Below are 27951 nucleotides of genomic sequence, written 5' to 3' on the forward strand. Positions count from 1 at the left end.
TATCTTCAGTATTTGCGTAAAAAATGCATCAAAGTTTTTTGATGTGATGTGTGGTTAATTAATTTAAATGAACCATTTTCATTATTAGAATAAAGTAGGTATCAACTTTTTTTTTCTATTAGTGTGCAATGTTTTTAATCTAAGCGCTAATGATCTCATTCAATCCTTATAAAAATCATTAGCTTATTCAATTCAATCCTAATGATAATCATGTAAGTAATAAGCACAGAAACAAAGAATATACACAACAACGTCAATTCTAGTACTTTATTGAAGTACCATAAAGAAAAATGAATTGCAACAATAAATGTAGCAGAGGGACATATGATACAAATGGGGAAATTAATAACTTAAACATTGATGGTTTTTAATATTGACAAAATCAACAGCAGAGTTTTAAATATAGCGGTAAAACTTGAATGGGGAAGATGATTTTATTGCATCTTCAAGAGAAAGCTATAAATGCCTCAGTTTGTACTTCACAGTGGTTCTCTTTTAATTCTCGTTGGCTATGCAATAAGACAGGGATCACGGCTCGTTGAAGAACTAGAAACGTCAACAGAATGAGAAATTTTCATTCCATCTGCCTGTCTTTTATCTACCAAAGCAATTTCCAATTACCGTCGCTGTAAAAATGTTTGGCATGCTTCGACGCTATTGGCACAGTTAAAATATCTATGCTCTACAATCGTTGACACATGGGAATACGTGCATATTACCACGGTGCTGTATGTTACACTGAATCTTTGGATTATAACAATAGTTTGGAGCTCTTTCTTAATAATAAATTTCGGAGAAACCTGCTTTTATAGACACACTTAAACATTAGCTTTTATCAATTTTTATGTACATATTTCTATACAAATATATGAACATATTCGAAATTAGAAAAATTCTATGTTATAAACATATACTCCATTGAAATACCCCAATAATTCCGGGTAACTTAAACTAAAAAGAATTTTCCATTTAAAAAAAAAAAAAAAATGCCAGGGCAAAAGTTTTTGGACTTTTATAAAAGTTGGCACACACTCGAGTTTCAAAGAAAATATAAGGAAGAGGAACTATTTTGATTAAAAATACTAACATAAAGAATACATAAAAATAATCTATACTGAGATTTTGAAGCAAATATTGTAAAATAATATATTTGCTTTACTTGAAGTGTATAACACCTATGACTTACATTATCTGTGTTTTTGTAATTTAGTATGCAAAACAACTGAATAAACCAAGGATTAAATTTTCTAATTTGCAACTTTCGGCAAAATTCTTCTCAAAAAAAATATTTTGAACAGGAACAAATCTGTGTTGGCACATAATATACTTCAAATCACAAGTGTTTGTTTTCTTTTTTTTAAAAAAAAAAAAGAAGAAATATCTGCTACGTAGCATCAGAATTTTTCTCTTTGTGTAAATTATCACTGTGGATATTTCGAGCCTGCCGGGAAAGGAACACTTTATTGCATCCATTCATTGTACAATGGAGTAGGGCTTGCGTATGGTACCTTTCATAATGTTCCCGGAGAACAACCCCTTCGTGGAACTTTTTTTCGCAAATTGTGCAAGCAAACCTACCGTCCGAATCTGGAGCCAAATCCTCTTCTAACTTTACGAAAGGCGAGCTACCTGAGCCAGTCCTTGGAGAGCCGCGCAAAGACGGTCCTGGTGAAGATGGATTGCTGATAGAACTCACTGAGCTGTTGCGACCACTGTTCTCATCATTGCGATGATGATATCTGCTAACATTATCGTTTTTATAATTCGGTACTGTTGTAGAAGGCGGTAAGAATGCAGGGTGAAAACCAGGCATTGCACCGGGTAAATGAGCAAAAGGAGAACCTCCAATGAAAGGTGCTCCAGCGCCCTCTGTAGTTAATCGACTTTGATAAATGTCAGCGAAGCTCATAGGAAGAGAGTTTGGGTCATAGAAACGAGTGAATAAGTCCCCACGATAGGTATCGGGATGGAAAGGATACAAAGAACTACTTTTGTCAAAATATCCGCCTGCAGATTTGTCTGATGATGTTGAAAGTAGTTTTCGATGTAAGTTTAAATTTGCACTATGACGATCTCGGCTCCGTTTAGATGGAAAAGCAGCGTTGCAGCCTTCTACTGTGCACTTATGCATGAGTTTTAAATGAACATTTTGATAATGAGTCTTGACTCCAAAGTGGTTCTGAAAAATCTTTCCACAAGCAGTGCATCTTCGAGGGTTCTCCTTGTCTACGGGGATCTCAACAGACCCTATCATAGAAGCATCCCTGTAGACAGGAGGTAACGGCATCTGCTGATCAGACATGGAGTTTTCTGTGTCACTGCTATTGAGATGGCAGTTCGAAGTGAGAGGTGGAGGAGGATGGGGATGAGATCCAGAGTTACTAATCAAAGGGGGAATTCTGTTCATTGCAGGAGATTCGACGCGGTTAGGAGCAGTTGTAGTCGTTATAGATGCAAGTCCAAGTCCAGGAGCGTGATAAGAGACTCCACTTGATATATTAGTTCCATGTTGACTTAAATTGACTCTATTATTTAGATTCATAATATTTGTAAAAGCTCCTAAAGATAGTGATTCTAAATGTCTCAATGGGTCTTCACTTATATCATCATTGTCTCTAACTTGGTTTATGGACATTTCATACCTAAATTTTTCCAAATTAGATACATTAAAACCATTGTACCTTTCTTGATTAGGCAATACCCTTTCCACATTGTTCTTTTCAGAAGAAGTTTGCGCTGTGGTAACAACTACTGATGACGATGGTGGAGTTTCAGATTTCCTGCATGTTTGTGGTTTCTCGTCTTTCTTTTCCCCTCCATTTTCGGAATTATCATCAAGATCATCAATATCATTAATCGAGTCGGAACCATCCGACGTTAAATAGTCAGATTTGGAGTCTAATAACCCATTTTCATCATTATCTTGGTCAATATATGTATCGCTTGATGAATCATCTGATGAAACAAACTGTAAGTCATCGTCGCTAGTAGTAGGACATTTTGTAGGATTTAGGCTTTTCCGCTTACGGACTCCTTTTGTGGATGTCGGAGTTCGATCTTTCTCCCCAGAATGAGACTCAAAATTAGAATGTTCAGATTTAATAATACTTTGGCGTTCAGATTCTGGTTTATCTTCTTTCATACTGTCCGAGATAGTTGAAGTTTTAGTTTCTTCTGCCTTTTTGGATAATTCTAAAGGCTCTGGTGATTTATCAATAACGGCAACGCGTTCACCAATGTCCCGTGGAAATCTATCTGATGCACGGCGGTCTTCTTTCATGCTGAGATCTATGCCCTCATCTTTACAGTTATCTGTCACATCTTGTTCAATGCGAAATTTCTTAGTTAGAGGGAGGGCTACGTCTTCTTCCGTTACAGGCGGTTTTTCAGGAACTTCAACGGTAGGATTTGGTTCATTTCTATGGTCCAAAGGAGCATTTACTGACCTCGTTACCATCCTTTGCTCTTCATCCGATACTGAACTGCTGTCACCATCCTGTGGACCTGATGAATACGATATCACACCATTGGTAAAGTCTAAAATACCACTTGGTGGCATAAGTGGGTAAGGATTAGCGGCCCTGCCGTCATGAGGATTTATTTTTCTCCTGTAGTTTGGAGTATGTAATTTCGGGTTAGGATTGGCACTGTGCCTGTTTCTGCTCCTTCGTGAACTGAACATCATATTGCAACCTTCAACAGTGCATTTGTGCATCTCTCTTAGATGAACAGCGCTAAAATGAATTTTCAAAGCACCTTTATCACAGAATGTTTTAAGACACACGTGACACTGCACCCTTTTTTTGCCCGTAGCAGGATTTGTTGACAGAGTGGCCAATACAATAGGATTCCATCGCCTTTTCATCGGATTAGCTGATTTCCGTAGATGTCTTACTTTTTTAGCTGCGAAAACAGAGTCCATGTAGCTGGATGAAATTGACGATCTTGTTAAATTAATGGCACCGTTAGTTAAATCATCCTTTTCTTCCTCATCAGAATAATACGCACCTTCTTCTTTAATATCGATATCTTCTTTAGAGCTTGATGTTGTATATGTGGACGAGTGGTTCGCATTAGAGGCAATGGTAAGACTAGAGGTCGTGAGACTAACGTTAGGGACGGATGATGTAGGGGAAGTGAGAGAGCCCACTGTATATGATGGACAGGGATTTGAAGTCATTTCGTTTTTTGGAAGTTCCGGACTACTTTTATCTCGCCGAAAATCATAGGGCTGCATATTTTGTAATTTATTCAGAGGCGACACAGCAATGGGGCTCGTACAATTCACAGGAGAAGACGCAGTTGGGGAAACTGAGTGAGAAGAACTAACACTGGATGAAGGATGACGAAATGCTGTCTTTTGCCCAACCATTGGCAAAGTTGGCATGCATGTCACATGACTATAGATATGACTGCCATGCTGTTTGAATAATGGGCTACCAACCACAGTTCTGTTTGTTCTTTCGATGAATTTTTTTATGTCCGATTCTGTTCTTGGAGGCTGGATTACGAATTCAGTCCTCTCACTACTCTCCTGAAGTAATAACTGCTGGGCTACGGCTTTCGTCTCACCGAAACGTAGGAACTGTTGAAGAATTAGAGGCTCCTCTTCCCTTGAAGCTAATAACCATCTATCTAGCACTAAACCAGCGGGATCCTAGAAAGAAAGAAAAATGCTTTACTTTTCTGTTAATGAAATAACAATTTATAAATGCACATAATGAATATTTTTAAACTAAAGTAATTCAAAATAAGTGTGGCAAAAAAATGCAAAAACATGTACAGCTACAAACTATCAGATTATGAAAAGATTTAAAAAACAAGACAGCTACTAATGATGCTTCAAAAAAATTCACACAAATATTTTGCACTAAGTTTTCTGCAAAAGTATCAAACTTCACACTACATGAACAGATATTAACATTGATAGATAACTTTTAAAAATATAATCTGAACTGTTAAATCCTCCTTTTTGCTAAACTAGTAGATTCATTTATAGTGCCTTAATATATTATACGTGTAATATTACTAAATATAATGTTATTATATTAATATTATATAGTATAATATTTAGTTTTATGTATATAATACTTAAAATTATATAATAATTTAGTTATACCATATTTTATTTACAAAATTTAACCGATTGAAGTGGTATTCTTTCACTGATCTTTTCATTAAAACAGAAAAACTCAAAAACATTATCGTGGCAAATGAACTGAAAATTATAAATCATACCGCAGAACAGAAATCGCAGATAAAAAAAAATGTAGAACCTCTGTAACTTAAAAAAAGTAAAATTTGGAAAAAAGAAAAAAAAAAAAAAAAGAAAAGAAAAGGGAAGAAAAAAAAAAAAAAAGAGAGAGAGAGAGAAAGAGCGTGAGAGATTCTAATTATTAGTAGAAAAAGTGCTATTAGTCTCGAAACGGGACTCTCATGTTAGTCTCTCATGTTGAATCCCTATAAAAGGCTGAATTACTTTTCAAATTGCTGCCACCAAATATAATCGCCCTGTATTATTTTAAAAGAAATTAAATAAAGGAGAATGTGCGTGAATCCCCGTACGTTTCTCGCAATATAAAGAAAAGGTACCTAGCGCCATCAAGTTCTGAATAACGTAATCCTCCACACAAACATGGGCGCCTGGAAGCCTGAATATTGAGTTTAGATTATGTATTTCACATTTTGTAAAACTTTAACGAATTTTTTATTAAAAATTCAACGATTTCATAGTATGCACTGTCAACACTGTACGGGAGGGATATTTATGTTCAGTATGCTAGATTGTGTATCGAAAATTCTAAAGATACGCTATTTTTAAATATTTTGTGATATTGCTGCTGAATTGAATTTTATGTGGTTTAAATGCGAAGAACATGATATTTAATAAATAAAGATTAAAACTCAACACAAAACGTTTAAAAACGCCATATATTTTATTTTTTAAACTTATTTCGAGTACGGACGTTGAACAATTTTAATATGCAAATTAAGCATAACTGCAAACATTTTACAATTCATGCGTTATCTCTCAGAAAAGTTGAAATCACAGTTCCTAGATGGCGCCACATACCCAATTTTGCGACTTGGGAATACTATATTGAATGAGACGCGTTTGATAAAAAACAGGGGCAGGATGTAATTTCTTTCAGGCGTTTCTGTCATGGCAAGTGATGAATTAAAAAGTTTCACAACACAAAAAATTCTTGTGCAAATAAATTCATTAGAACTCAGTAATTTTTCAATACTTAGCAAAACGTAAGGGTGTGAAATCACAGTTTGTAACAAAAATCGGAAATTCTGATTTTAGCAAAAATTTCTTTTAGGCATTTCTCATATTTTAAATATTAAATCTAATTTTACCAGAATGTTGTCCCTTTGATGTAAATCGAATGATAACCAAATGAAATATTAATCTGATGATTAAAGAATAAATGTATTCAAATATTTCACAGTTGTCACGGAAAAGGCTTTTAATTACTTAAATATATACATATATCCTGTTTAATATTTTTGCATTTCATATAAATGCGCATTTAGTATTTTTTATATTTAATATAAATTATGACGAATTACAATTATTCTTTATTTAACAAATAAAGATGAATAAAAATGAAAACCGTCTTATTTATCTAAAAGTGTTATCAAGATTTGGAAATTAAAACAACATAGCTGAGACAAAAATTATATATATACATATGTGTATAAGATAAAATTCTCACATTAAGCACAATTAAGCAAACAAAGCAAAAAAGAAACAGTTTTTCACAGACGATTGAGCATTTCTCGTTCAATTAATTCAGTTCTCACTTCGCGAGAAGGCAAAAATACATAAAAACTCAAAATATCTATATTAAAAATTACGAAGTATATCTTAAACACTTATTTCCTCGAAAAAATTCCAGAAAGGATTAAGCATGATTTAATTGGCAATAATAAATAATTAAGGAAAGTTAACTGCCATTTTTAATTACATAGCATACATCAAGTACAATTCTTTCAACCAAGATTCTAATTCAAAACGGAATAAGAATGTACATTAGTAGCAAATATGAAAATGAAAACACTTTCCAGTCGAAATGAAAACAATCTTTGACACTAAAAGATTTCTTTTCGATAAAACTTGAGACTTTTAACAGCTTTTAATTTTTTCTCTACTACAATTAGACACTCTGAAGGGAATTTTAACAGAATTGTTCGTGACTTTTTATCTAACAAAGCATAATACGTACTGCCTTTGAATAAATGTTTTAATGACCTTAAAATTTCTGTTTTCATACAAAGGGATCATATATCCATATATATAGACACTTGATCCTTTCAGTAGAAATATCTCAGTCGAGTCATAGATTGAAAAAAATCTGATGTGTACACCACAGGACTTCCTTGTACGGAATATTAAATTATACGCATTTTTTCTTGCATGTCATTTAAACTTATTGGATTGAATTAAATCTACTTCGCCCACAGCGCATACACCACAATAGAATAAATGCATTTTTTAAAATTCATTCTAGTATTTGTTTACCATAGCGACACTCTAATGCTAGATTCACTTAACAGTATTATATTTCGTTCATATTATAACACATAATGCACAAAATTTATATCATTTAAAGAATAGAATTATCTAATCGTTGCCACATGTTCTATTCAAATACTATAATAAAGCTAGAACGATGTATAAAAGAAATTAAGCAAACAAAGCAAAAAAGGAAACAGTTTTTCACAGACGATTGAGCATTTCTCATTCAATTAATTCAGTTCTCACTTCGCGAAAAGGCAAGAATACATAAAAACTCAAAATATCTATATTAAAAATTACGAAGTATATCTTAAACACTTATTTCCTCGAAAAAATTCCAGAAAGGATTAAGCATGATTTAATTGGCAATAATAAATGAAGGCGTTATCTTTGTTGTTGCGAAGCTAAGTTTCTCTAGATTGGCAACAAATCCACTAGTCTGCTGTTTCAAATGTAAACAATCAATGGGCGCCATAAAAAAAAAGGCTTAGCGGCACCTAAACAACTTTAAAATTGTTGATAATTCTAAAAATATTGCATACAGATTTACTAAAGGCATAAAAACCTTAACCGGAAGATAAAAACAACATAATTCAATAATTTTTAAAGCAAAAAATGTACAATTTACAAACATATAAGAGTAAAGAAACTGAGATCACTGAGCCGGGTAATAGAGTGGATATATTTATAAATATATTTATATACGTTTGGTGCGGCCGATTGCAACCAAAATACGAGGTGCACATCTACATGTTATAGCAGTCCTATATACAAAATTTCAACTTTCTGAGGCTACTCGTTTTTGAGTTATGCGAGATACGTACGTACGTGTACGTACGTACATACGTTCGTACAGACGCCACGAAAAATTCTCTTCAGAATTAATTTTAAAGCAGTTTTATAATTTCTTTGGAGGAAACGAGTCTTTTATTCTGTTCTTACGTACAGATATCACGCAAAAACATCGTTAAATTGCATTCGATAGCGGGGTAAATGGATATTTTCGTTGAAATATGCTGCCTGAAACATTTCGCGATTACAATACTTCCTTTTTACTTCGTACAAGGAAGTAAAAAAGACTCAGGTTTGGGGATTTCATTACATGTCTATCATTATTGATAAAAGAAATTTTTAATAATTTAATATAAATAAATTTGCATTTTAAATTATTTGTGTTATTAACTTAAATAATTTAGTAATTTTGTACCTTTGCTTTGATAAGTAATCGGCCAGTAAACACTATGTTTAAAACTTAATTTCCGAATTTCAGAAAAATTATGAATACAAACTTATTACTAAAACTATAATTAAAGTTATAAAAAATAAAAAGATATTTCGTTTAAAAAAAATTAGAAACATATAATCGCAATAACAAAAGCAATGAATGGAACTAGAAAATGTTGGTACAAAAAATTAGCAGATAGTTTCAGACACTGAAAAGTCAAACTGAAACATTACATTAATTACAGTTCTTAGCATGACATTTTCAACAATTTTGTACGTTCTTCTTCGTTAACTATACATTTATGAACATTTTCAGGGAATGCTTAAAGATAATATTTTCCTCACAAAATATTGATTTTCTAACTAGAAAAACCCAACTCCCCCCCCCTCGTATTTAACCCATGTAATGAATTTTTTTTTCCGCATTGAGATCTAATTATAACAAAATTATTAACATCTAAATAAGATTCATCTACATTGTTCAGGATAAAATTCATCTTCCCCTGAACCATATAAATTTAATCAACTACTTATTCTACATGTAAAAACCATTGTCCAATATCGGATACAGTGATTAATATCACTGGGTAATTTCACAATCAGTCTTAGGAAAAAATATTATAATGATTTTCATTCTATCACCAAAAAGTATATAAAAATATCCCATCATTTTAACAGGCAATTTATATTATATTAAGGACAACTGCGTTTCATATCCATAATACAGAACTGAATTTATGTTACTGTATAACAACAAGTTTGATTTTATATAAAATCTTCTACAGTATATCGTTTTTTACTACACAGAGCTTGCTGACAGAGTTGCTTGATCCAAGGATCATGCAGCCTCAGAAGAGTAGATTCAGATATCCCTATAGTATTTTGAACAAAAATTCATCTTGAATAACAAATAAACAAAGCTAATTTACAATACAAATCAGGCTAATAAAGCAACGATCTACGTTTTAAATTGATGCGAACTTAAATTTAACTTACAAATAGCAGAAAGTAACAGTAACCATCAAAAGATTTATTTTTAAGAAAACTAAAAATTTGCACATTTAATAAATCGCTTCTCATACTAAACAAAATTTCAGAAAATAAGTATGTGCTGTCATGTTTTGCTATAAGATAACGTAGCGCCAAATTTCAAAAAATTCTAATAACAGATTTTTTGCATATTTTTTGCTTGAAGTATCTTAGTAATTACGTATTGCCAATCTTCTCTATCTATTCATTATATGTTAAATGCAAAGTTAACTCAATTTGAAACTTCCGATTTTCTTTCCGTTAAATGCGAAACATTTGTTAGAATTCTGGGCATTCTGGCTTTATATACATAGCCGGTACAGAAGTTGTCCAGACGACAATGAAAAAAAAATGTTGACGGAATTATGTGTATACACGAAAAAGAGCTCTCAACTGTCTGTGTCCAAGACCACTACTTCCCATACAATACGTTATGAAAAATTTGAGACTGGTTTTTGATATAAATATATTATTTGTGTTTCTGTGTCATTCGACTTGGTCCCTTAATATACAATACAATATGCATGCAAGGGCTTATCGTTTATATAATACATATAATATAAACGTATTTATATACTATAAACATATTTTTTGTATAGGGATAATTTTACTACCATAAAACCATACATATTCCTGCCTCCACAGATCGGCAAACCTTTTAAACATTTTCATTAATTTTAAATTGGAATTAAGTTTGTTAATAATTATGCCATTGCCTCAAACGAAAAAAAAAAAAAAAAAAAAAGATTCATACGTTTCCCTTTGAGAAATCAAGAACTAAGGAATAGTTAAAGAGACAGAAACATGCGAAGTATAGAATCAGGTCTGTCATGAAATAACCCCAGCATAATTCCTGAAAAACATGTTCCCCCCAACACACCTTGGATGAACTGATTTGGTAACACCCGCAATCAAAAGTCAGTTAAGGTACTTGCTGAGTGTATGAAAGGACCGTTTTCATCCGCGCCGTCTCGAAATAAAGAGCTCCTGACGTCACGATTTGCTCTGGAAAAGACACATCGAGAGCGAAAGACACGTGGTATGATCCCCCCCCTTCCTGGTCTCTATCTCCGCTTGTGCTGGGCAAATAAACATAGTTTTTAGGTTCGATGACGTGTCACGAAGCTTAGTATAAACAGATCTGTTCTCTGCAGTAAACATACACTTTGTCATCCTGGACCACAATCTGTGGCGGAGAGTCATCAGCAGTTTCAATGGATTAAACATCCTGTTTCCTCGAAAGAAGTTTCCCCTGCAGCTTAGTCTACAGCCCTCCTCTGGGCTTAGGGGAAAAAAAAAAAGTAGTCATAAATTTACTCGGTTTAAATTTCCCAATGCATGTTCAGTATCTTCAAGCTCGTTTTAATTCCTAAAGGATAGCAAACTTTATTTATTTACATTCATCATTCAATTCTAATTAGGTAACTGCAGTAATATTACTAGTTGCTAGCCTGGATACTGTTAGCTATAACACTTAATTATTATTATTATTATTTCACAAACCGGTCTTCCGAGTATTATAAAAAAATTGCAATAAATTATTTGTTAAAGCATCTTACATTTTCCTCTCTTGATTTTATTTGACCATAAACTTTGAGGAAAACCAATTACTTTGTCTTCATTTTGTTATAACGAAACATTAAATAAATGCAAATGTGCTTCGTAAGAAGAAATGAATCAATAATCAGAGCACATTTTTACAAAACTGGAAGTCAAACAACCTCTTACGAAAGCCCCATCCTCTCTATCTCCAATGCAGTAAAATCTCAGTGATGTGTATTACGCAAAATACTTCGTGAAATAACTTAATAACTTACTCATTTTCTATTTAAAATTAGTTAAACACAAAATATGTGTATTTCACTTCTCTGTATGCTGTGTTTTCAGAGTTTCAGTTTCCGAATTTGCTCCCTCCTTACCGTGTACCTTCATGGTGTAAGTGGAAGTACACCCGGCTAATAATCGGGAAGTCCAGAATTCGAATCCCGATGAGGGCATTGCGCATTTTTCATGTTTCCTATTTCAAAAACCTAGTATCTCTATAATGTGTTGTATAAAACATAACCTTAGATGTTTTTAACCAGGTTCTTCTCCTTCCCGAAAAAATATTCTGATGAAGGGAAAAAACTATATATTTATTACCGATTTTACTTCAAACCTTAATTATTAAATACCAGGGTTGTGACCAAAATAATGCATTAAATTGCTGATAAATTTAATAATAGGGTTTATGACATTCCTCGCATATGTATGATATTAAGAGTCACAATAAAGAAGGCTGGTTGGGAAAGTATAGCTTACAAATGCAGCGTTCCTTAAACCATATTTATTGCCAATAAGAATACAAGACAATACTGTGCTGCCTCATTTTTCAACAAATAAATAAAAGAAATATAAAAGAAAAAGAAAAGCTGAAGGAATTCAGATTTTAACGTCGCATCAGAGGGTTATTTATGTTTTCACTGAGTTTTTCAATCCCAGTGTGAACGTAAATCCTGGACTCAAACCTGCTAATACTTTCTTTCTTTTTCTTTTAACGTCACTTTCTTCGCATTTACGCCACATAAAATTCAACAACAAAACCATAATTTTTTTAAATGCAGCATGTATTTAGAATTCCCGATACAGTGTTAAGTGCTACCTATTTATTTTTTTTTTCCAATCTTTTCTCTGTTCATCATATTAATGTTCAGTTTTTTAATAAGATGACTTAACACAATTTTTTTTTTCTTTTGATTATTAACTACCTGTCTTTTAATCTTTATTCCTGAAATGTCACATCCTTCGTATTTATGCACACATACCACCCTTTCTGTACATCACCTCCTTTAAATTCCTTTTAAAACACCTTCAAAAATGATGAAAAATAATGGAAGCATTTTAGCTTTACTAATGTATTTAATATTGCTAGAAAAAGAATAAATTGAGACCGTGATTAGAACAGAAGTATTCGACTCTAACAGTGTATTGCAACCACGATCTGAAAAAAGATCTGATCACTTTCTAAAATATACATCAATTTCAAACTTTATCTAACAAACCTCAATCTTTCAACAAATGATTGCGGATACGTTAAAATTTAACCAATTTTTGGATTTATTTTTTAGCTGCTGGGCTTGTAGAGTCATTATATTATTTAGAAGGACACATGAAAAATGTGTAATGCGACTCGAACCTCGGACCTTTCGAATACGCGCCGAGTGTGCTGACCATTACACTACGAAGGTATGCTAAGAAGAATACCTTATAGGGTTAAAAAAATCAGTAGTAATGCTTGATTTAGAGTGATTTGTAGGAGAGCTCATTATTGTGTTTCTTAGCTTTCAACATTTTACAGAGCTAGAAAAATATTCTTTGACATTTAATGACGGCTGCACAGCATTTTTAGATCATCTTTTAATTTCAAAGATACAAGATAAAGAAGTAAGACTTCGCGAAGAAAAAAAATTATAGAGTTTTACTTTGGTTGACAGCATAAATTAGCATTACTCTCCTAACGATTTAGAGCAAATTATCGCTTGATCTGAACAGAATCTTGAAAAGGTTTAAAACAAGCTTTGTATTAAATCAGAACTTTAACATAAAAAGTACGTCTCGTGCTTAAAACAAAACAACCCCCCCCTGTGGCGATGCAACTTAACAATCGTATTCAAATTTAAAACTAAGTCTAGTAGTTAAAGACTACACAGTTGATTTTAAACACTAAGCTGGCTCAGAACTTCCCGCGGCATAATAAATAAAAGTCGGCAGCAGTAATGCAAAGCCGAAGAATTACAATCTTATCAGAACCAGCGAAACCTAGTCACGTGGCTTCGAGAAGCAGAAAACACTCCTTCTTACTCACCAAAACGCTTGACTTAAATACTCTCTAACTTAAATTTTCATTCTGGTGAGGAAATGCAAAAGAGAAGTTATAGTAAAGGTCTAAATCATAATAACTGCTTAATTAAAATAATAATAACATTACAAACTTAAAAAGGAAATAAAAGATAATTCCAGTTTAAATCTAATCTTTGAAGCTGCCCATGTAATAGAAAGTTAATACCAGGACATTCTTTCAAATTTTAAAGGAATAATTAAAATTTTACAGACAGTAATTTGAAATTTTAAAGACAATAATTTCAATTTTTTTTTTAAAATAGTAATTTCTAAAGATTATTTCTAACAGTAATTTCAAATTTTAAAGAAAATAATATATACTCAAGTACACCTAATCCTATTTTTGTATGAATTCGATTTAACACGAACTCAAAATAAATATTTCATTATTTTTTGTTACGCGTGTCATTTTGATTTAATAAGAGCGGGTCAAAACAACTTCTACGAATTTGTAATAAGGTCTGGAACTAGCCAGAAAATTGAGTAATCATTTTGCCAAAAATAACCCTATTGAGAAACGTATTGGGAAGTCTCAACATAAAATGAAGTTGTTGACAGCGCCTGAGGATTATACAACTTGCTAACCAAACACGATTAATACTTATATTCCTTCGTAAAACAGATGAAATATCAGCAAGACAGAGGAGACTCGTGCTAATTTTTCTCAAGATATCATAGAAAGAATTCCGTTAATAAAGGAACGTCTTCGTTTATTGTGAGAAAGTAACATGCATAAAACTTTGTTTTACATATAACAAAAGCTCCCACCCACTCTTTTTTTTTTTTTTTTTTTTTTTCATGAAGAATTTTTTTCATTGCAAATGAATTACAATTCATTTGCAAATTTACTTTAATACATTTTCATTACACATTATATATTACATGTGTACTTGGACGTCTGCGTCATTTATTGTCAGAAAGTAAACATGCGCAAATTTTTTTTACGCATAAAACAAAAACTCCCAGCCCCTTTTTTTCATGAAGAATTTTATCATTGCAAATGAATTACAAAACGTATTGCAAAATTTTTTCCAAAAGAATTACAATTCCACTGTCAATTTAATACATTCTCATTACACATTATTTATTACATGTGTATTTTGTTGAAATAATAAACTTAAAACAAATGCTTTTTTGTCTTTTTTACACCAATTTTTCAGGAATTTGCATCGGAAAAGAAAATATTTGGAGTACTTGAAAAAAGGTTTTTTTCTACCCAACAACTCAAAACAGAAATTTAAAAGCAAAATTCAAATATGGCGATTTCAAAATCCTGCTCAAAACTTTGAAGTCGAATCAAAAAATGTGATTTGTTAGGGAAGCTTCATTAATAATTTTTAATAATTCTACAATTGACAAAATAAATATATTACATAATAAAAAAACAATGCAGAAATCTTCAATCGCAGATAGCGGCACCGCAAGAAAAGACCTCTACCTAAGTTTAAGACATCTGTCACTAAACTATCCTATCTGCGTGGGCGAATGATTTGTCAGCCGTGAACGTCGAGAAAACGGAAGACGAACTGTATATATAGCAGATCGGGAGGGGGAATGTTTCAAGCCTCGAAAAAAATTACGACGTCAAGCCTGGACATGTGCTCTAATAGGCAACATTTCTTCCGAATCTTTGACAGCACCAGTAAATATTTCCCACTGCCGAGTTTAAAGCGGGCCTCGTTCCTCCTCAGCAGGTCCGCAAAGACACAGATGCCAAGTGTGTAAAAATATCATCGCCTGGATCATACTACTTGTCATCGCTATCCGCCCCCGTTATGAGGGTCTGCACTTCGGCAAAATGGGATGTGATTTGGAGTCTTAAACGTGCAAAGCGCTCTCTGCAGCTACACCCTTAATAGAAGACGTCAACACGCAATTAAGGCAATGTCTGCAGATTATGTTTTAGCTGTTTTCTGGAATCTTTGTGGTGTTCGCCAAACGTACGGCAAGTGGCGTAGTTTGAAATATAAAGACAAGGAGTCATATTAAGCGCTTTCTTTGATCGTCGAAAAATCAGCAGCTAGGTATAATTACAACCAGCGATCTTCAGCAGAAGCGTTTTTAATGGTCGAAAAACAGCAAAACATTGGATATACAGAGTAAAACTACGTTTAACTGAAATGTTAGACATAAATAACATCGGTGTAACAAGTACGAAAATCATTACTCTTTTTTTTAAACCAATATTTTTCACTGATCACTTTTTCTACGCAAAGTTATAAGGTATTTCTCCCGCCTTCTTAACATGCCTTCGTGGTGTAATGGTCAGCACGCTCGGCGCAAATTCCGTAGATCGAGTCCCGGCGAAGGCATTGCTCATTTTTCACATCTCTTACTTACTACTTTTATTACTACTTATTTATATGTCTCTACAAAGTGACCAGATGCAACGAACTGTGCAGAACAAACTGGCATTTAAGTTATAATACCTTAATTCAAAAATTTAATGTGAAATTTGGGCCTATTTAAGATAGATCAATTTCTTTATGTCTGATCTTATTTCATTTATCTTTAACCGTAAATTAGGATCCACTTTTAATTTTGTTCTGTATTTCTTTTTCAAATAAAACATGGAAGAAATCCTTGTTCACACAATTAGGTTCTGCAAAAAGGCAATACAAAATTAATAGCTTTATGTGAAATGCTTTTAAATTCTTTTTTGGATTCAGCCAAAAGTTAACAAGTGGTTTTTTTTTTTTTTTTTTTTTTTTTTAAATCTTGAGTTAGAGTTCGATGACAGGAAATTTTTATCACTTTTCCTTTTTCTTTACAAGATATTTTAATAGTTAAAAATACTTGAGTTTCTTTTGCGAACCACCTATTTTTCTCTTGTGTACCACCGGTTGAGAATGGCTACTCTAGAATATAAACACATTAAATTTCCCAAAAAACATTTTGTAAAGAATTATTATCTAATAATAAATTATTCAGTGAAAATTGTAGTTAGAAAAATACTCAATGGTCTCAATTATTTCAAGTAACCAAGTGATACAATTAATTTTTTACTGGTTTAGTCGAATACACAAAATACACAAGGATGCCTTTAAGAATAAAAATTCTGTTTTGTAAACCTTCTAAGCAATACATGAGGAAAACTACGTAGATGTTTATGCTGGCAGTCTGTTTTCCAGGATTCCACCTAATAGTAAGGGGTTGGGGTTCCATTGTACAAAACAATACATTTATTAAACATTTTGTGCTCGTTTATGTGCCTTTCATCAAAAGTATTTTCAAAATTCCCATAGTGAAAAGTTCCTTATTCTTTACTTTTTAAATTGGAGAAGGTTTAAAATGAGTTCTCGAAAATAAGCAATGAAAATATTTTTAAGGTGAACAATCCAGGACGCATAAAGGAAATAACATAAAAGAAATTTAGCTTTAAATATTCTGAAGCTCCTGGTGCAAAGTGAGTGGAAGTTTTCGAGAAGAATTCGGGACAAAATATTTTTGACAGGAAGGGAGCGAAAGGGAAAAGGAAGAAAGAAGGGAAAAAAATTATAACATATAATATAAATTATTTTAAAACATAATAAATATTATTTTAAACAATTAACCTGAGATGTTTAATTCCCCTGCCCTCATTCCCCATATAACCTACAGTGAAGTCTCACATAGGTAACCCATCCACGATTTCAAACTGTGCTGGTCTTCCGTGGAAGTGATCGTCTTAGAGAATATCACTATCTGTAATGTTCAATATTAATGTTTATGGTTTTAAAAATACTGGTTCTTTTAAAATTGACTGCCATGTGAAGTTTCCTTGCTTTTACTATCGAAAATGATGATCCTGTTGCTGCATTCCATCCCCAGTAAGCAGAGTTCTTCCACCGAATAAATGTTATTCAGGTAACTTTCCTTCTTCAAACTCTTTTCTTGCAAAAGCTAAAGGTCTTCTCTACGTTTCTTTCATATAATGTCCAAAGGTGATGCATTAAAATTATAAAGGTGATATAACTGCTATGTTCACTCTACCAGACATGAAAATTGTTTGAAAATAAAGCCAAAAATTCTTTCGCAACATTATTTTTATGGAACTCATAATTTCCCTATAACGTAAGTACCTAAAAATCACGATTATTTGACTATTGAACATATTTCCGATTCCAAAAATTTATGATTAGTCCAAAGGACACTAGCCCAGAAGGGCTATTAATTTCGTTTTGGCATTTTGTGTCGGTTCGCTATAAATGTCGGGTCACTTTTCAAATTGTTGCCACCAAATATTAGAGCCTTGTATTATATTTAAAGAAATTAAATAATGAAGAATCTACATGAATGTATGTATGTTTCTCGCACTGTGAAAAAACAATGGTACCTCTCGAGACATCAAATTCTGAATAGCGTAGTACTCCATTCGAACATGAGCATCTGGAAGCCCAAATTTAGAATTTGTTTTATTATTTACTTCAGATTTTGTCAAATATTTAAAAAAAATGATTAGCAAACTCAACGATTTCAAAGCGAGCAATGGCAACACTGTACGGAAAAAAAAATAATCTCCGGCTCGCGAAAATGTGTATGGGAAATTCTAAAGCTATGCTGTTTTAAATACTTTGTGATACTTCTGTTGAACTGAATTTTATGGTTTAAGTGCGAAGAACATGATATTTAATAAGTAACACACAAAACGTTAAAAAAACGCCCCTTTGGGCGTAATATAAAATCTGAAAGCTATCAGATTTTTTTTTTTCAATAGTCAGGATATACTGTCAGGTTTTTTAACTTGCCTATTCAGTATTAGTCACTCCAGAAGGCCAGAAGAGGCAGCCATTTTATTGTAGAGGCACCTAATAGGCGGTTACCGTTGCTTTCCTATGAGACGGACAGTTACAACCATGCCTTTTCCTGGATTCGAACCCGGGCCCTTCAGTACCGCAGTAAGCTTCCCTAACCATTATATCGTCTGGAGGCCATCTTTATGAATGTATGGAGTGGCGTTACAAATTTCATGTCAGATTTTTACAAGCTGTCGCAATACATACGAAATCAAAAACATTTTCCAGCACCATCCCTGAAGCAGGACTCTCCAATCAAATTTGGGATGTCAGGTTATTTTATCAATTTGATGAATTTGACATTTATTTAGAGGATGCGTTAACTTATCTTTACTTGGTAAAATGTTACTCACGCTCTTTCAACAACAGCCGATAAATGGGCCACTCTTAAATCAGGTTACTGAAAACAGCGACAGGTTTGTAAACGTAAATTTAAGATAAGATTTAGAATTATTGCTTTACATAAACATTCTTTTCATATTTTGAGAACACCTTTGCAACTTTATGGAAATACCGGCAGTGTATTTATTCATAGAAATTCAAGTGTATGCTATTTAGTGTCAAACCAAATACACCTTTAAACAATTCGTTATCGACTTAAAAGTTAAAATGAATCATAAAGTTATTCGTCTTATAATTACTTCTTCATTTCATTCTCCTTACACCTTCTTAAAACCAGATGTCAATAAAAAATATTTTTATTCAAAACAAGCTAGCTATCATTAATTACGCTTGAAAATAAACAGGTTCGTTGAAATTTTGAGACTTTCATATGTATTCGCTCCAGACAGAGATGCTGTTACAAAGAATTTCAGATACTTTTACCACATTTAAAATATGTGATATTAAGAACTTTTGCTTTAAGCTGAAATTTCCTTAATGATTTAGTACATAGATGCTTTATTGAATATAATGGTAAAAGTACAACTTTGTGTGAACATAGTTTCTGTATTTTACGCTCTATTTTGAGGCAACACAAAAACGCACATATAAGCTGGGACAAAGTTGGAGCTTCTTAAATTGAGATAAAAATTTGAGAAAAAAAAAAATCTATAGTATTTTCCCAGATTTGAAATGTTTTCGAAAATGGCATGAAGATATTCTGTTTATTTACTGTTATCCTTACACCTTCTTAAAACCTGTTTGTATACTGTTCTGTTTTTCTTACCGTTTAATTTCTGCGAAAGTCCGAAAAAATATGTGATTTTTAAAAATAGCTAATTTTGTGCTTCTCAGAGTTTGGCAGAAAATAAATTTAGTTTTTTTTTATGATAATTTTAATAATATATACTATTTATCATTTAAATAATATTCTATTGGGTCATTTCATAAATAATTTTTTCCCCAATGGAATTAAAAGCCAGAAGTGGACGGATAACTTATCTGCATCCATTTACTATAAAATCAGGTGGTAATTTTACCTCGTTTTTATTTTTAATGCAAGTTATGAAGATCGCAGTTTTATTTTAATAACTATTTTTAAAGCTAAATGGAAGTGGCAAAGCATATTCGGCATATTTTGCTTAATAATTTAATTAAATAATTACTAATAGGAATATTAATGCATAATATTTAAGCCAATAATTTTAAAAGCTCGTTCCAGAAATTTCGAGCCGGAAACTACAGCCTAGAAGACAAGCCTCTTCTTGAAAGGTCCACCACTGGGCGAGCGGTAAAGTCGCTGAACACTGGTAGTTCAGTCGGATTTGAATTCTAGCAAACGGGCTGGCTGCATGAGCGTTTTCGTAGTTTTCTCCCACGTGTAACGCGCATACGAATCAGTTTCCCTTAGAAAGTCCTCCATGAAGGCATTCCTCCCCTTATGAGATGACCCATTAGTAAATCATACTTAATACGTATGGCCTGAACTAGGGTTGAAATTCGCCTATCGCTGGCAGCCAACAATCAAAGAAAAAGTGCCAGAAAAGTTAATGAAACTGGAAGACTGAAACACGGAACTATTGATTATGATTTTGTGTTAAAATGATCTCACTTAATAAGTGTGCAGTTTCTGTACGTTTTATATGTTGTATATTTAGAGAATTATACTTACACTTCGTGAGTGTAAAACACGTGTCTATGCGTGCAGGCATGCCCTAAATTCTGTTTTCAACAATATTGTTTCACAAGTGAGTTTTAACCAATGACATTGTTGTAAAAGAACGATAGAAAACCCACTGCTCAGAAAATATTTACAAATTCTTCCCACTTTGCATAGTCATGGATCATTGGATAGCTGTACAAACGTATTTGCTTATGGGAAAGAGTTACCCAGTAAACATATTGGTTCAATTCCAGTTACATATTGGTCTCTTACATATATTGGTCTCTTACATATATTGGTCTCTTACATACAGTTACATATAGTTCTGTTTACTATTATTAGATCAAAATTAAATCGCGTTTCGAATTTTTAGAACTATTTTCGCAAATTTTAATGGCTTCTGTGAAAATTCGCGAAATTTCATATCAATCCTTGAATTTCTGATAAAATCGATGATTTTTCTTCGCACGAAATAATTTTAATGTTGATTAATTATACAGTGCTATCTAATAATAATTTATTGCGAAATTAATCAGGAATATCTTACTACGAAATTTCAGAAATCGGTATTACCAAATTTACTCCGAGTTTTAAAACAGTCTGCGTGTCATAAAAATTTAAAATTTTAAAGCAAAAAACATCGATTTGAATGCAAATAGCATCAACTTTCTCAGATGGAACTCTTAAATTTAAAAAAAAAAAAAAAAAAAAAAAGAGAGTTTTATTTGCGTTTATTATGTTCTGGAATGGAAACAAATTAAAACGTAAATTCCATTCATATGAAAAGAGTATAAAGGAATTCCATGTAAGAAAAGGCTTTTTAATCTTCTAGAATAGAATTTTACTAATTTTGCGTAAAGTCGCCATCCATTGCTTTTTCGTATCAAGACATTTACGATGACTAAAAAGTACTTTTTGAAATTTAAAATGGACCACGGGAAAAAAATTCATCATCAAACCAGAAATCAGAATCTATGTTTGAAAATATGATGCATCGAAACGCTATTCACATAAAATGGAAAACTGGATCTCAATTGCGTTAACAAGCTAAAAATTAATTATCTTAAGGATAACATAATACTTATTAAATATGTGTTAGTTGCTTGTAGTATTACTTCGTATTGGGGGAACCTTTCTGAAAATTCTAGTATGAACTTTCGGCCTCTAATTTTTCGAAAATGTTGGTGTAATTTATAGGACGTGAAATTTTCCAAGCGAATTTTGCTTCCCCCCCAACCTCTGCAAATTTATTACATTATTATTCTAATTACTGTACTCCAGTTTGCCAGCATCCGTCTTCCCAAAAACTTTAAGTCGATATTTTCCTCTTGGACAAATTATTTAATAAATTATTATAATAAATTTATTCCAAAAAAATGAAAAAAAGGAAGAAAAAGCCTTTCAGCTCCGCTATTGTTTATTTAATCGAATTTAACTGGAAATTATCTGTCACTTTAAGCATTTTGCTCTCCTTCCACACCTCAAAAAGCTGCATAAAATTTTGTGAAAATCTACGTCTGTTTACTGCACTGATCCATTAGCAACCGCTCTACGCGCATTTGAGGACCATATGGTATACGTATAATTGTTCTTTACGTAGTCAATAATACTGATTTGGTTTGATAGCAGCAAGCGGTGATAAATGCTGTTTAACAATAAAGCATCTTTATGATAATTGGTAGAAACGAAAATCTATCGATAAATAGTATGCGAAAAAAAAAGAGCATAGCCAGAGATTATTAATTGGAGACATATCTAATGAAAATGAGTTTTCCGTATAACGTGAGCAGCTTATGATTGCTCGTGTGAAAATACTGGGCATAACGAAGGCCTGCAGTGCTTGCAAACTTCGAAATGTTTGCCCTGCGAACAACCTGGGAACACGGCCGGCGCTGCAAATTGGCAAACAATTTCCAAGATTCGAAGCACATCTCTCACCATTAGTCGTGGGCTTGCGGAATGCCTGCTCAGCCCCCGACGTCCCTTCCCTCCCCACTTGATGATGTAACCTAAGCAGAAACCTCGTCCAGACAGGAGGGGGCAAATCGTCGCTCGTCACGATCTCCGTGGCAGAGTGGACGTTAGACACGCAGCGCATTTTAGCGTGACTGACCCTTCGGCCATCAACGTCCGAAAGAGGCCGGGGACGGCACTCATCTTAAACAATATTCTTCCCACGCCAAATCGCAAGTCCGAGCGAGTCAACCCACTTCTGTCTCTCTGGCGCGCGCGATTTAAGAACCCGTCGCTCCATCAAAATTAATTGACCCCAAGCACATCCCCCCCCCTGAAATGGAAGCCGTCGTTAGAGCTGCACTCTGACGCTTGCCTTTCAACGGCAACGGAAATTTGCATGAAATACGACGGTGGAATTTCCTGCATTCCGTGATGACCCCGCTGTTTAAAATGCATGAACCGATAGTCTGGAGATGCGTACACTTAAAGTGGATATTCTACCGATCAGTTTGGAGAAAGGTATACCTACTAGTATAAGAATATGATGCTTGTTTGTCAATACTTTTATTTAAGAGGTTTTTGCAAGAAATTTAACTTGACAGTCAGAAAAAGGCTACTTTATTAATTTCGACTACTGTATAGGAAAAATCTGATGTGGGCACCACGTGACTTCCTTACACGGCTGTTCAATTAATTAATTCATTAATTCATTAATTTATTCCTGCACCTTATTTAAACTTATTTCTTCAAATTATTCTAACTTAATTAACTAATTCCTCAAGGCAAGCTGAAAATGATATCAAAAATTGCAAACTTTGAAATTAAATATCCCTGTCAATTTTTGTCATAAGAGACTCAAAATTCTTATAATTTTATTTTTATATAACGGGAATAAAACTCTCCTCAAATAAAAGGACAGAAACTGGGAGATCCCATGAAAAGTTAGATTTTGTTGGGTATACGTTTGGTACTGTAGATTTCAATAAAAAGGGAGGGGCACAACTAGATGTTATAGGTCCCATATAGAAAATTTCAACGTTCTGCTTCTAATAGTTTTCGAATTATCCGAGCTACATATACACATGCGTATGTATTTATGTATCTCAAATACGTACATACGTATGTATACGTCTATATGCGTCACGAAGGAATACTTTCTGATTAAAATTTAAATCCCTTTTACTATCCGTTTTGGAAAAAGTTTACTTTTATCTGTCCATACGTGCAGATGACATGAAAAAAAATTGTTTCCAAATGGATTCCGGAATGAATATTCCCGTTGAAATATGGTACCCGAAACTTTTCACAATTACAATATTTCCCTTCTTCGTACAAAAAAAGTAAAAATTAATATGCTGCAATAGGCATAATCATAAATTTATCTAATTAGAGATTAAGCTTCCCTTCCAGGAATTTCGCGTTTTTTTTTTTTTTTTTTTTTTGTTATATTATTCTCGATAACTAAAAAATTTTCTGGCGTTCCAATAAATTTCCTTAAATTCTAATATAATCATACTGAATAATTTCTTGAAGAGGAGAATTAAGTAATTCAAGCAGTAAAGGGAAACAATCTTTAGTTGATGAAGAAACTGCTATATTTCAAGGAAATCGATAAAATTTGCACAAAAGTTACGCAGTCTTCATGCAAATCCCGTTTGCTACTGTATGAGTCGCTTTAAATAAATAAATAAATTATATCAGAAATAAGAATTTTTGAAGTAAATGAAAAACTATAAAATTAGTTTGCAAAACTGATAAATGAAACATGAATTTTATCATTTTATTTCCATGATCAAAAAAGGGGAAATTATGTGAATTCTACAATAACACTTGATTGCCGTTATACCAAAGAAAGAATCATCCCCACTTAGATTTTCTGAGATATCATTATCCAATAAAATTAAATATCTAAGATAACATTACCCGATAAAATTAAATATTATCCAATTAAAATTAATCTTTCTTCAGCCTTAATTGCAGTTAGATGAAGATGATAAGAAATTTAGAAAACCTATGACACTTAGAACAGTCAAAGTAGCGGCAATTTAAAAAAATGCAAATTTTTCGTAATTTCCAACTTTATTTCAGGAAAGACCGATGCTTGTACTTTAATTGAAACAAAAATTGCAATTATTCATGACAAATAAGCACAATTTGTAACACTAAGTATACTCACTATAAATAATTACACCAACTTCTCTTAGAACAGGAATAGTTACACACAGGATAGTTGCTTACATTTTGCTTATTTGAGTAAGAAACTTATTTACGTAAGATGTTACAATTGTATGAGTTATGAAAATATGCAAAGCAGAGGAAAAAAATCTATCTTCACAGCAGATGTTAGAAATGTAAATTAAAATGCTTCGTTTTGGGGTAAAAAAAACGAGAGAACTGTGAGGGGAATTTAACATTTGGTTATTTTTATTTTTTTGCAAGTAAATTTAATTTAGTTGTGAAAAGGGAATGCACTATTTCAGTCTCTCTTACCAAGAAATTAATTCGCAAATATGTGGCATCTCCTTAGTGAAATGTGTTATGGCTCCATAATGATACGTGTGTAATCCCTTCAACAGCATGTGAACAAGCATCTTCTTATGCAATGTTAGTGAACGCTTGTGTGCCTCACGGTGCACACATTGCTGGGGCACTGCCCAATAATTAGTGCTACAACATCCTCGTGCCTTCTATCAGTGTTTTTATCTATGTTCTTAGCGACGCTACAATAATCAACGCCTTAGCAATCTAACCGCACTCTTCTGCACACATGAGTATTCATGAACTCATCATTCTTCATTCAAGATGTACCTGTATTTATATACAACAGAACTGCCTTACACTAACATTGTGCTCCAGCTTTCATGTGACTTCATGTACTCCATTTATCTTTTTGTGCCTTAAGTGACTATGTGTATGTACCTGTTTTTTTTTTTTTTTTTTTTTTTTTTTTTGTGCTCTCTGTTTATGCATTTTACGCATTGTGCTTTGTGTATTGTTGCCTATGCATTTTTATGTCTTTTTTATGCGTACGTCTTATTATCCAAGTATTTTTAGTTTAACTACCTACTATCTGTAACACCACAGCTTGCCTCTTCAATCTGTAATACAATCCTACTAATGCCCTTGTAAGGCCATGTACTTCCCTTTGACAACCTCAATAATCTGGTGCAGCCTCGTGTGGTTCCAGGAAGCTCTTGCCGTAGTTAGAGGAGGGCTTGGAACACATGCCTGTTTACCTCTGTTAGACACCAGGCGTTCCAGTCCTCCGTAACCTACCTACCAAGAAATTGTTTAAGTTTACAATGCCGGGTCCGGATCAGATGGTTTTCATGATAATGAGAGAATTGAGAGAAATATACAAGCACTGTTTAAAACAGGAAAATGGTTCACTGTAGTTTATTGATACCTGTCCCTGTCTTAAAAATTACATTACACTAAAACTGGCTGTTTTATTAAAATTAAGGCAATTTGTCAGTTGCATATGAAAGGTTTAGGGAAGTACATGAAAAATAACGTACTGCAAAACTGCAACATCCAGAACTCCAAAGATTAGTTGTTGTTGTTGCTAATGCTCTGACCTATAAATCAGCCCAAGCCCACGAAATTTCTCGTGGTAAGGAGTGCAAGTTTTAGGCCTGTCTTTGGCAACAGCCTTGAGCACTCTACAGATGACAGTGCGATTTAGCTCAGTTCCGCTCCCCCCCCAATTTTGAGGGGCAGCACCCCGGGGGAGTGACGGGTCCGGTGGTTTCTCACCTTTCTTCCCCTACCATCAACCTCTCGAGCGGACTTTCGGCTTCCCGCATATTTAGAGTGTCCCCATGCCACACGGATACTATACATTTACAAAAATCGAAGCCTTCTCCTAGATTCGAACCCGGGCCTTCGGCACGGATGCTAACCACTATACCGGTTGGGCGACCCAAAGATTATTGATGACAACCTTCGGCTTCAGCTGAGTAGTGCTATGTAATTTTTGGCAAGGATTAGTGATAATACTCTTCAGACAATATTTTCCAGCCGTTCATTTCGTCGTACCTAACGGCCCAAGATTTCTTTCAGCGGGCGTATAAGCCCAAAGTTGACATCGTTATATCCAGAAACTTAATTTGCTTTTTGTAAACTTACGCGGTACTGCAGCATATTATACACAACTGAAACGTTCACTTGCAAGATTATTTTAAGTATGACAGAAATGTTCTTCCTGGGGTATTTTTTTTTTTTACTTGACATAAGTCTTAGTAAATAAAAAATTTAAAAAAAGTCTTTTTGGTATTTTTAATCCTCCTTGTATATTTCTATCCCATTGTTTCATTAAAAAAATCCTCACATCCTCATGCATTACCCTATGCACGAATTTAGTCAGTAGGTTTTCTAAATTTGTACAACTATTCCAGTGATATCTGGAAATTAGTGGAAAATCTAAGGTTTCGGGAAATGTTCATCAAGTCCCGGAAAGAAAAATGATTGCGCAAAGGAAAAAGGACTAAAACTTAGAGAAGAAAGCCACCTTGGATGGCGTAGATACTGAATAAATCTCTATCGATTTCTAAGCTTATAAGACATATATCCTTCTTTTTCCTGTGTTCAAAAATCAACAGATGCAAATTTATTTTAAACTAGCCTGCATTTTTGCCTAATTTAAAATTTTTCATTGGCGCATTTCTCTTCCATTTTAAGAAATCGATTTTATACACTTAATGTATTACACATGATGTGTTTTAAAAGCTTTTAACCTCTTTTGATTAGTAAATTTGAACATATTAAACGAATAACGACACAAATGTTTGAAGTGCAATACTTAATCCTTACAAGACTGAAAATAAACAAGCTATTTAGGGAGGTTAAAAGTCTTTTAACACAATTTTAAATTCTTGTTCATGTTAATTTCACAACGTATACAGGAAAAAAAAAAAGAAAAAGAAAAACCGAATATTTTTTTAATTAAGGGAAAGAAAGTATTTGAAAAATATAAACAACGCTTACAGCTAACGCAAGATTGTATAGATGCAAATAATTAAATTTTTACTCTGATTTTATGTCTTCGAAGTTAAATATCAGTTCAAAAATTATTCGTTAGGTTCTACATTCAAAACAAGATTAGACAGGCAGCCCTTAGTATGTTTTTTCAGAACTAAATAATCTGGTCTAATGCAGACTTTTCAATATGGTATATTTTCCTTTCGTAGCAACGGTGTTAATAATACTGAACACAATCTAACCTGTATAATATAGCCCCTGGCATAGTCTTCGTACGTCCAGCCAAAACCGTGCAGGACCTGCAAGACTTCCTCGTGCTGGAGAACGCTGAAGAGTCGATCCAGTAAGATCTTCAGACGAACGGGAATAGCCTGGGTCCCGTACAGCATGAGGGACGCAACATCGAAAGCTATGCTGGGTTGAACCAACTCCACTTGGTGGCAGTTGAACAAGTGGCGGAAGCCAAGTTTGTCCAAAGCTGTAAAGAAAATGTTTTAAATGTCTTAAACATCCTGGGGAAGAACAAAGAAATTCAGGGA

General features: G+C 33.3%; 1 protein-coding gene across 1 annotated transcript in view; it reads right to left on the reverse strand.

The window, feature by feature from the left end:
• Window positions 1–253: 253 nt before the first annotated feature.
• LOC118182139 (zinc finger protein basonuclin-2-like) overlaps window positions 254–27951 on the reverse strand; it is a 284225-nt gene continuing 256527 nt past the window's right edge. The window contains exons 3-4 of the mRNA XM_035351443.2: window positions 27655–27890; window positions 254–4657 (exon numbers count right to left, since the gene is read on the reverse strand). Coding sequence (XP_035207334.2) covers window positions 1385–4657; window positions 27655–27890 — 3509 coding nt within the window. The 3' untranslated portion in view covers window positions 254–1384. The remainder of the gene's footprint in view (window positions 4658–27654; window positions 27891–27951) is intronic.

The sequence above is a fragment of the Stegodyphus dumicola genome, chromosome 2 (genome assembly GCF_044657685.1).
Source record: "Stegodyphus dumicola isolate Sdum_Otavi_A_Nest chromosome 2, ASM4465768v1".
NCBI lineage: Eukaryota > Metazoa > Arthropoda > Arachnida > Araneae > Eresidae > Stegodyphus > Stegodyphus dumicola.